Below are 10,946 nucleotides of genomic sequence, written 5' to 3'. Positions count from 1 at the left end.
GGGCATTTTTTACTTTTTCAGTTACCCCATGATACATCATACGCCGCCGCCTCTACCCTCCTGATCGCGCTCCACACCCAATCTTTCGAAGCGCCGTGGGTGCTCCTTCCAAGCTCACGCTGCAGACTTCATTCCGATCAAAAGCAGCCCTCTCCATATCGTTACCCCATCCCAACCATCAAAACCTTTCAGCACAATCTTTTGGGCTATCTGCTATGCATGAGACGATGAACCAACTGCTAATTTGAGTCCATGAAGTTCAACCCAGATCTAATAAAATGATTTGATTTTGATTTGTATGGAAATTAACACCTCCTCCGTGTGAATTAAGTTGACTCTGTTTGGTTCTAGTTCATCGTACTACTATGACGAGCATGGTTCAGATTAAACTTGTTAGGCATCTGTAGTGGAGATCGTATTCAGGCATAATTAAAAAAATAAGTTTTTCCGACGGAGGTGTAGATCCCTGCCGTGGGGACTTGCTACGTTCATCCCATGATGAATGTGGAGACTGGTAGGAGGCTCGTCTTGTCATCTCCAACCATGGGCGGAGGTGGACTAGTGGTGGCGGCGTCCGAGCTCCGGCCGCCAGGAAGATGATCATACGCTTTTAGATTTCATATACTTCGCCGTATATTCTTGGAAAGCTGATTACGGTTTTGCCCCTCGGATCAAGGTACTCCATGGCTTTTGAGTTAGCACTCCATAGTATTAGTGGTGGAGTACCAAAACATTCTAGCCATTGGATCAATAGGAATGAACGGCCCATACTAATTTTGGGTACTGTAAAAGTCCTCCTTCTATTTATACCTGCATCAAGTCAAGGACCTAACATAACATGACCGAATTGACAATGTGGGGGTGGTAAAGCATCTAGATTAGTTGATCAGTGACGAGCAAAAGTCACCGAAACAGAATTTCAGGATATTTACTTGCATTGACAAAAAAAAAGGATGTTCCCTCGTTACATCATGAATCAGGACACCAGTAATATATACAATAAACTGTATTGATACGAACTACAAGCAGAAAAATGGCTATCAGTGATCAAAATATTACTACATCTGGTATATTTCGTCGGAGATAGGGTGGGCAAAAACTAAAACCGTACAAACCAGCTGGTGGATAGCATTCATTTTATTTCGCAAACTGAATTCTAACTTCCAATCTAGTTAAAAAAAAAAGTAGCCCAAACCAATGAAACCAGTCAAACTTTTTTTGCTCACCCTTAGCCGAAGCCCAAAGTGAAGAGATGTAGTCAACGTCATCTCCAACAATATTGAGAAGAACTTTGCTTGCCTCACCTATATATATAGCAGAAATGTGCAAGTAACCAGACAGTTCCGACTTTAAAAGATGAACTTATGTATGTAAAATTGTAAATACGATATATATCAGTAATCACATATTGTAGATTAAATATTATCTACATCCTGGTATTTTTTTTTTTACAAAAAGTATTTGTATTCGAATTTAGAGGTTCAAAAAAGGGCCTCCATGTATCCTGAGCTACAAAAATCCATTCTCTTAATTTTACCAACTATTAAACTCGCAGAATTGAAGAAAAGGAGCAATAAAGTGCACACATTAAAGCATAACAATGGACATAGATTAACGATGTTCACATTCAGATATGATAGCAACGATATAAAAGAAAGACGATGGTTCTTCAACCTTACAAATGGCTGCCATACATGGACAGTCAAATAGGAAACGGGCCAATTATAAAAGAAACTCAGGATGCAACTTTTCGCATCTAAGCTTGTACATAAGCATATGCTAGCCGACGGTGACAATAGGGTGCTTCCCAATCTCCCATAGTCTTATTTCTGAAACACAGAGCAAACGGTTCAGAGTAAAGAAAAAAACTTTGCGACTCAATTTGAAAGGTTCAAATTGCCAAGGCTTACCCTTTGTCCCTATATACTGGTTCTGAAAACCTCAATAAAATTCGCCAGGGATGAGCATGTCATCGAAGTTCCAAAGGTCCATGTTGCCGAGGACATCCTGAGGTTCATCAGGATTCAGAAAGTTGTCAATCGGTTCATCCACAACATCATCCATGAGAAACCTCAGATAAGGTTCTAAATCCCCCAGCCCATCGGTGAGATCAACTTCATTGTTCTCCATAGCAGGAGGCACCACTTGGCTGTAGGTGTTGCTCTGGACAAGCGCAGACTCATAGCTGTAGGTGTTGCTCTGGACAAGCGCAGACTCACCCAAGTCAGAGCAGCCAAAAGAGTTGCTCCCCTGGTCAGAGTACAGATTCATGACAGGAGCTTCAACAGGGGCAGCAAAGTTCGTTGCAGGAACAAATGGCACGTTATCAGGCTGAGCAGGTGGCTGGTTTGTATTGGCAATGTTGCTGACTGTTGGTACAACGGCAGGTATCTGTACTTCTCTTGACTTGCGTACTTTAAGAGCAGCAGGGCGGCAATTTGGAGCAACTGTTTGCTCCTCTGGAAAGTTAAGCTTGGCCTTGTTGCCACGGATCTTGCGTGCTTCAACATCATAAGCTCTTGCAGCTTCTTCAGCACTGTTGAAAGTACCCAGCCAGACACGCACACCCTTGCGAGGATCTCTGATTTCAGCAGCCCACTTACCCCAGGGGCGCTGGCGGATACCCCTGAATTGGTTCTTCCTCTTCCTTTTCAATGACCTTTCCGCAGGGTCATCAAAACTAGCAGTAGTCATGGTGCCCAAGCCATCTGCAATGCAAGAACAGTGTCAATGCTAAGAGAGTCAAACACAAAATTTTCTTCTTACTGAATTTAGACGTAAGACTATAAGAGATCATAACCCTGATGAACACTAAACCATGAGTACAATCCCCTTCAGATTTTGGATCAAACACCCATCAAATCATACTTAATAAAAATAGCAGGGTTCTTAAGACAAGACAACCCAGCTGTACGTTCAAATTCTACTATACACAATGGAGAGTCCATAAAAAATCTCGTATCAAAATAAAACCCGCAATATCCAACTTTAGGCTAATCCAGTATTAACATGGCAATCTGATATGTAAATAAGGAACAAGAAAGTAGAGTAGCTAAAACTTCAACAAAGACCAACGTTTGAACTCTTATGGCTTACATCGGTAGTAGAAGCTACCAAGACTTAGACAACTTATTCAGAGGCACCAACCAGCAAGACTAAACTACATCAATCAATAGTAGACACAAACTTGTGAGGAAGCTCATGAAATATCAGATTCTTATTCAATTGTTGGAGGATCAATACTTCAAATTTGGCTGTCATCAAGTTTATTAAAGATATACTGCCAAAGGACAGAAGTGTTCTCATGCAGAAACGAATGAAATGGTCATCTAGTGCCAGCCTAAGCAAACAAGAACACAGAGCATCTTTAAAAAATTGCAAAAGGCGAATTATAGAATATATTGACTGAAATAAACTACCCTAGAAGTTACCTCTAAAAGATCAGTGAATTTAGCAATATGATTAATGCACGACTCGGCAATCAACACAATAATCAAATTAGATTGTGAGTTCAGCAAAACTAGAGCAATCCTCACGGCTCACGCGGATCTAGTGCTAGCCTAAGCAAACAAGAACACGGAGCATCTTTAAAAAAATTGCACAAAGATGAATTATAGAATATATTGATTGAAATAAACTACCCTAGAAGTTACCTCTAAAAGACTAGAATAATAATCACAAGAACACGGAGAGAATTTAGCAGTATGATTAATGTACGACTCTGCAATCAACACAATAATCAAATTAGAATGTGAGTTCAACAAAACTAGAACAATCCTCACGCGGATCTACAGCCATGCATGGAACAGGGAGATAATTCCTGCTAACAAGGAATGATGAAACAATTCACAAGGCCAAAAGTCCCGAGATCTTGGAGCAAAAAAAAAAGTTACTGAGACTTTCAACCCTTTTGACTAAACACTAAGCATGTAAATCAGCATTCTCTTTTGACTAAACAGTAAAACATAGTATATGAATCAACATTCAAACTCGGAAAAGTTAGAAATCCCCAGATCGACAACCAAAATCGCTTTCCCAAAGTGAACAGACTAGTAACAATTTCAGAATCCCAACACGACAGAGAAATGAAGATGGTAGCTTGTTCCAAATCACTCCGTAATACCCCAAAATCCCTAACAAACAGTAAAACTGGAAAGCACAAGAAATGTCCGAAACACACCATCAAACGACAAAACATACCATCCCCTGAAACCTGAACCGCCATCTTCCCGAACAAATCCCACAACTTCCACAACAATCAGTTACGAAAAAATATATATACTCCCAGCGAGCCGACGGCGATACCTTTGGAGATGGACGTCTTGACGGTGGGCGGCTTGATCTCGACGACCTCGTCGTCGCTATCCTCCTCGAAGTCGAACTCGAAGTCGGAGTCCCTGGTGTCGGCCTCGAACTCCTGGAAGTCAGCCTCGAAGTCCTCCTCATCCAGCTCCAACACCTCCGGGAACCGCGCGAAGAGCCGGCCCGTCCTGGGCTTGTTCTTCTGGGGCCACAGCCTCCGCCTCAGCTCGTTGCGCCTCTCCAACTCCGCGATTACATTGCTGCCGCACATGGCTTCGTCGTCGGGAGCGTCGCCGCCGTAGCAGCAACTTGTGCTGGAGTTTCTCTAGTGAAGCGGAAGGTGGGGCTCGGGCAGGTCGCTTTATACCCGGTGGCGCGGGTGACGGCGTGAGGTAGCAGGCGCGTAGGTGAGGGGACGCGTGGTGGGGCAGTGGCGTCAGTGAGATGACGCGTGCGGCGGAAGCTACGAGGTAGGAACATTGCACGTTGGGCCCTTGAAAGAAGTGAGTATTTTGGAACCATCCCCTTACTAATGAATGAATGATAGTAGTACTACGTATTACTGTAGTACTCTCTTTCTTTGGTAGCAAGTCCTCATTTATTACCTCAAGATTGTAGTAGTGTCTCGCACTAAATGAAATTGGGCTAAGAAATTTAACATAAGATTTCCTTGTGAATAATTATGTATAGTGTAATCTTTTGAGGATTGCCACTCATTGATGGCACAATGTATTAGCCTATACATTCAATACAAATTGGCCGTGTGCATTGTTTCTTTGAATAGGTTTGGCATGCTCCCCTTTTTCAAAATAGTATATATGCAGAAAGAATTATATTGTCAATAGCAGATTTAATGTGATGACCATGGGTTTACAACTTTGTGTCCAACCTAACACAAAGAAAAAAAAATAGGAGTAGGGCGTTTTGTAGACCAGACTACATTTACCTATTCTTTGAGAATTTAAAAAAATTACATTTAAATTTAAAAAATTCAGAAAATAAATTCAAAATTAAGAAAATGATGTATTCTGCTAACGTGTCAAATCTCAACTAAAAATACCTTAAATTTTAGGTCGTGTAAAAACGCAAAAGTGAGAATCTGAAGTAGTGAACAAGTAGGACACTCCAATAATTCAAACCTCCAAAATTATCAGATTTTTCTATTTTTATGTGGCCTAGGATATAAGGTGTTTCGAGTTGAGACTTCGTACGCTTTGGTAAAATACATCATTGTCAACATCTATGATTTTTTAGAATAATTTGAAACTTCAAAATGTTGTATTCAACTTTTTAGAAAAAAAATGAGCTACATGTAGCTCTTGCTACATTTGCAGTTTCTGAAAAAGGTTAGTGGTTTTTTAAGTGACAGTTTCCATTTAGAAATAAATTAATGGCGTAAAAAAATATCTCAAAATTCTGTTAATGAATTTGCACTAAATAGAAGGGGAAGGTAGTAAAAACGCTTGAAACCAATAACGCCTCTTGTCGATGGCCTAGATTATTTTGGTATGATCTGGTAGCACCATGTTAAGCCAAACTAAGCCCACGACACACAACTGTAGATGATGAAATATGTGGTGCAGCAGTGATGTCGGCAAGACGACACAAGTGGGCCTTGCACTTTAGCAAGGTGACTCATGTGGCGGAGGCCATAAGGTCGAATGCCTTTTAGATTTTTTTCACTTTTGCCCCTTAAGATAAGTGAAATTTATAACATGATCCTTAAGTGTCAAATGAATGGTTATGTTATGTTTATTTGATAATGACACCATTTATTAGCTCAAGATGTAATATGATGACCATAAGTTTACAACCTTGTGTCAAGCAATGACAAGTACAAAATGCACCAACATATAGTGATCATCGAAGAATAATAACAAGAACAAACATGAAGTGGTTTTTTCACAACGATTTGATTGGTGAAGGCAAAAGTAAAGTGGTGAATTGGGGACTAGAATAGAAACTTTGTGTCGACATTCTATTATTTGATTTTTAATAAAAAATGGAGGGTGCAAAGAGCTTGAAATAGGAAATATATCTTGTCGGTAGTCTAGCTTAGCTTGGTATGATCTGGTTCCACCATACATGTTGAGCCAAACCAACTGAGAAGGCACAAATGTAGGTGATGGAATGTGTGGTACATCCGTGGCGTCGGAAAGACGACGCTAGTGGGGCTTGTACCTTTGTGAGGTGATGAATGCGACAAAAACCATGAGGTGAAAACATGAAAGGAAACAAATGAGCACTGCTTTTGGGATTGTTGCACGTTTGCCCCTTGAGATAAGTGAACATTTATAACATAACCCTTGAGAACCGATGAATATTGTTTGAACTGTTTTTTTTATATCAAGTCGCCAATTATTAGCTCAACATGTAATATGATGACCATGGGTTTACAAATTTGTGTGAATCGTGGTAACCCGAACAAACATGGAGTAGTTTTATCACAAGAATTTGATTGGTGGGTGAAAAAATAAACTAATTAATTATCGATTTACAAAGAAATCTTTTGTCGATATTTTACTATCGGTCTTATATGAACAAGGGGGGACGGTGTAAAAATCTTGAAACCGGTAACATTTCTTGTTGATAGTCAAGATTATCTTGGTATGATCTAGTGCCACCATGTTTAACCAAACTAATCCCACGAGCGACAAATATAGGTGATGGAATTTGCGGTGCGAAAGTAGCCTCAGCAAGACGACACTGACGGGGCTTGTATTCTTCTGAGGTGATGAGTGTGTCGGAAGACGCAACGCGGAAGTAGGAAAGGAAATAATTGAGTGTTGCCTTTGTTGGGATTCTTGCAAGTATGCACCTTGAGAGAAGTGAAAATTTATAACATGGCCCTGAATGATTGATTGAGCTATCCTTATTTGGTATTAAGCCACCATTTATTAGTTGAACATGTAATATGAGGACCATCGGTTTACAAGTTTGTATCAAGAATAGTAATAAGAACAAAATAGAGTGGTTACATCATGAGAATGAGATTGGTTTTAACAAAAAAGTGGTGAATTGATGATTGACATAGAAAATTTGTAACTACATTACATGTTGTATAGTAAATATGGTAAGTAGTTGTAAAACACATGAAACCTAGTAACATCACTCATAGATAGTTTGGCCTAGCTTATTGATGAGGGTTAACCTCGGCAATGCCTATAATTATGAACTGAGGTTTTAGGGAAAAGACAGCGCTGGTGGTTTCGTGGACTTGTGAGACAAACGAGGTATCCGATGTAAATAGATTGGAGGCTAAAGTTGCCGAGATTGTATTGATACTAGGGATTGCAATGATACTTTTTATAACAAAGGTTTGGGATCCCCTCCCCGATGGCTCCTCCTAACCCTTATATACTGGGCTAGGTCTCAGGGTCCAATCTCGGACCGGTTACATACTATATGTCGGTTTACCCGACGTAGCTAACACTTGCATATTTTTATCTAGTTTCTAGGCTTCAACTTCTCTTGGGCTTCATGGGCCTTCTAGACTCCCTCCTGAATACGTACCATGGATAGTAATATCGAGTACCCAACATGGTATACCCTTATCACTTAATGTGATCAGTACCAACCATGTTTATTCTAAATATCCCACGAGATCGACCAGGTGTAGGTGATAGAATTTTTCATGCGACACTGGTGTCCACAAAGGCAACACTACTTGGATTGCACTTTAATGAGGTAACAAGTGTGCCGAAAGCTGTGAAGCAGTAACTAGAAAGGAAACAAATAAGTGTTTCCTTTGAGAATCTTGCACAATGGCTTATTGAGAAGTGAACATTTCAAACATGACCCTTGAGTAATAAATGAATGGTTGAGTTAGCTTTCTTTGATATGAAGTTGCCATTTATTAGCACAACATGTAATGTGAATGGTTCATGTAATGGTTGTGTCTAGAATAATAACAAGAACAAACATGGAGTGGTTTCTCAAGAGGTTTTGATTTGTGGAGGAAATAATAAAGTGGTGATTAGGGACTAGAATAGAATTTTATGTTGACATTGTACTGTTGGATTTTTAGTAAAAAATGGGTGGTGAAAAAAGCTTGAAATCGACACGTATCTTGTAGATAGTCTAGCTTAGCTTGGTATAATCTAGTGCCACCATGTTTAACCAAATTAATATCACGAGCGATAAATATAGGTGATGGAATTTGTGGTGCAGAAGTAGCCTCAGCAAGACGACACTAGTGGGGCTTGTACTCTTGTGAGGTGATGAGTGTGTCGGACGCAACGCGGAAATAGGAAAGAAAATAAATGAGTTTTGCCTTTGTTGTGATTCTTCCAAGTATGCACCTTGAGAGAAGTGAAAATTTATAGCATGCCCTTGAGTACTGAATGATTGGGTTGAACTATCCTTATTTGGTATTAAGCCACAATTTATTAGTTGAATATGTAATATAGGGACCATTGGTATACAAGTTTGTGTCAAGAAGTTATAAGAACAAAATGGAGTGGTTACTTCATGAGAATGAGATTGGCCAACATAAAAAAATTGGTGAATTTATGATTGGCATAGAAAATTTGTAACGAGATTCTACTACGTGCTTTGTAGTAAAATATGGTACGTAGGAGTAAAATGCATGAAACCTAGTAACATCACTCGTAGACAGTTTGGACTAGCTTAGTGACGAGGATTAACCTCGAGAATGCCCATAAGTATGGAATTGGGCTTTAGGGAAAAGGCAACGCTACTGGGCTTGCACTTTCGTGAGGTGACAAGTGTGATGAAAGCTGTGAAGCGGTAACTAGAAAGGAAACAAATAAGTGTTTCCTTTGTAATTCCTGGACAATAGCTTCTTGAGATGTGAACATTTTAAATTTGACCCTTGAGTAATAAATGAATGGTTGAGTCTTCTTTCTTTGATATGAAGTTGCCATTTATTAGCTCAACATGTAATGTGAATGGCTCATGTAATGGTTGTGTTTAGAATAATAACAAGAACAAACATGGAGTGGTTTCTCACAAGGTTTTGATTTGTGGATGAAATAATAATGTGGTGATTAGGGACTGGAATAGAATTTCATGTCGACATTGTACTATTGGATTGTTAGTAAAAAAATGAGTGGTGCAAAAAGCTTGAAATCGACAACGTATCTTGTCGGTAGTCTAGCTTAGTTTGGTATGACCTAGTGCCACCATTTCAAACCAAACTAATCCCACGAGCGACAAATACAGTTGATGGAATTTGTGGTGCGGAAGTAGCCTCAGCAAGACGACACAGCCGGGGATTCTAATCTTGTGAGGTCATGAGTGTGCCGGAAGACGCAACGCGGAAGTAGGAAAGGAAATAAATGAGTGTTGCCTTTGTTGAGATTGTTGCAGCTATGCACCTTTAGATAAATGAAAATTTATAACATGCCCTTGAGTATTGAATGATTGGTTGAGCTATCCTCCTTTGCTATTAAGCCACCGTTTACTAGTTGAATATGTATTATGAGGACCATCGGTTTACAAGTTTGTGTCAAGAGTAGTAATAAGAATAAAATGGAATGGTTACTTCATGAGAATGAGATTGGCTAACATAAAAAAATGGTGAATTTATGATTGACATAGAAAATTTGTAACGACATTCTACTGCGTGCTTTATAGTAAAATATGGTAAGTAGGTGTAAAACGCATGAAACCTAGTTACATCACTCATAGACAGTTTGTCCTAGCTTAGTGAGGAGGGTTAACCTCGGCAATACCCATAAGTATATATGGACTTGGGTTTTAGGGAAAAGGCAACTCTACTGGACTTGCACTTTCATGAGGTAATAAGTGTGACGAAAGCTGTGAAGCGGTAACTACAAAGGAAACAAATAAGTGTTTCCTTTAGGATTCTTGCACAATGGTTTCTTGAGAATTTCAAACAAGACCCTTGAGTAATAAATGAATGGTTGAGTCATCTTTCTTTTATATGAAGTTCCCATTTATTAGCTCAACATGCAATATCAATGGTTCATGTAATGGTTGTCTCTAGAATAATAACAAGAACAAACATGGAGACGTTTCTCACGAGGTTTTGATTTGTGGAGGAAATAATAAAGTGGTGATTAGGGACTAGAATAGAATTTTATGTCGACATTGTACTATTGGATTTTTAGTAAAAAATGGGTGGTGCAAAAATCTTGAAATCGACAACGTATCTTGTCGGTAGTCTAGCTTAGCTTGTATGACATAGTGCCACCATTTCAAACCAAACTAATCCCACGAGCGACAAATATAGGTGATGCAATTTGTGGTGCGGAAGAAGCCTCAGCAAGACGACACTGACGGGGCTTGTACTCTTGTGAGATGATGAGTGTGTCGGAAGACATAACGCGGAAGTAGGAAATGAAATAAATGAGTGTTGGCATTTTTGGGTTTCTTGCAAGTATGCACCTTAAGAGAAGTGAAAATTTATAACATGGCCCTTGAGTACTGAATGATTGGTTGAGCTATCCTTTTTTGGTATTAAGCCACCATTTATTAATTGAATATGTAATATGAAGATCATCGGTTTACAAGTTTGTGTCAAGAATAGTAATAAGAACAAAATGGAGTGGTTACTTCATGAGACCGAGATTGGCTGGTTAACGTAAAAAAAATCGTGAATTGATGATTGACATAGAAAATTTCTAACGACATTCTACTACGTGTTTTATAATAAAATA

At 39.3% G+C, this 10,946-nt stretch overlaps 1 protein-coding gene across 1 annotated transcript; it reads right to left on the bottom strand.

The window, feature by feature from the left end:
- Positions 1 to 1,941: 1,941 nt before the first annotated feature.
- Positions 1,942 to 4,450, bottom strand: LOC124658014 (ethylene-responsive transcription factor 1-like). The gene is made up of 2 exons (XM_047196466.1): positions 4,306 to 4,450; positions 1,942 to 2,708 (listed from the first exon to the last, which is right to left on the bottom strand). Exon 2 carries the CDS (start codon positions 2,692 to 2,694, stop codon positions 1,942 to 1,944), a length of 753 nt encoding a protein of 250 aa, XP_047052422.1. The 5' UTR covers positions 2,695 to 2,708; positions 4,306 to 4,450.
- Between the last annotated feature and the right edge of the window lie 6,496 nt (positions 4,451 to 10,946).

Source organism: Lolium rigidum, chromosome 5 (genome assembly GCF_022539505.1).
Source record: "Lolium rigidum isolate FL_2022 chromosome 5, APGP_CSIRO_Lrig_0.1, whole genome shotgun sequence".
NCBI classification, from domain to species: Eukaryota; Viridiplantae; Streptophyta; class Magnoliopsida; order Poales; family Poaceae; genus Lolium; species Lolium rigidum.
The sequence above is the reverse complement of the archived record's forward strand: the minus strand, read 5'-3'. Positions and strand labels throughout refer to the sequence as shown.

Coding starts and splice junctions, on each gene's coding strand:
- LOC124658014 (XM_047196466.1), bottom strand. CDS start 2,694: ATGACTACTGCTAGTTTTGATGACCCTGCGGAAAGGTCATTGAAAAGG.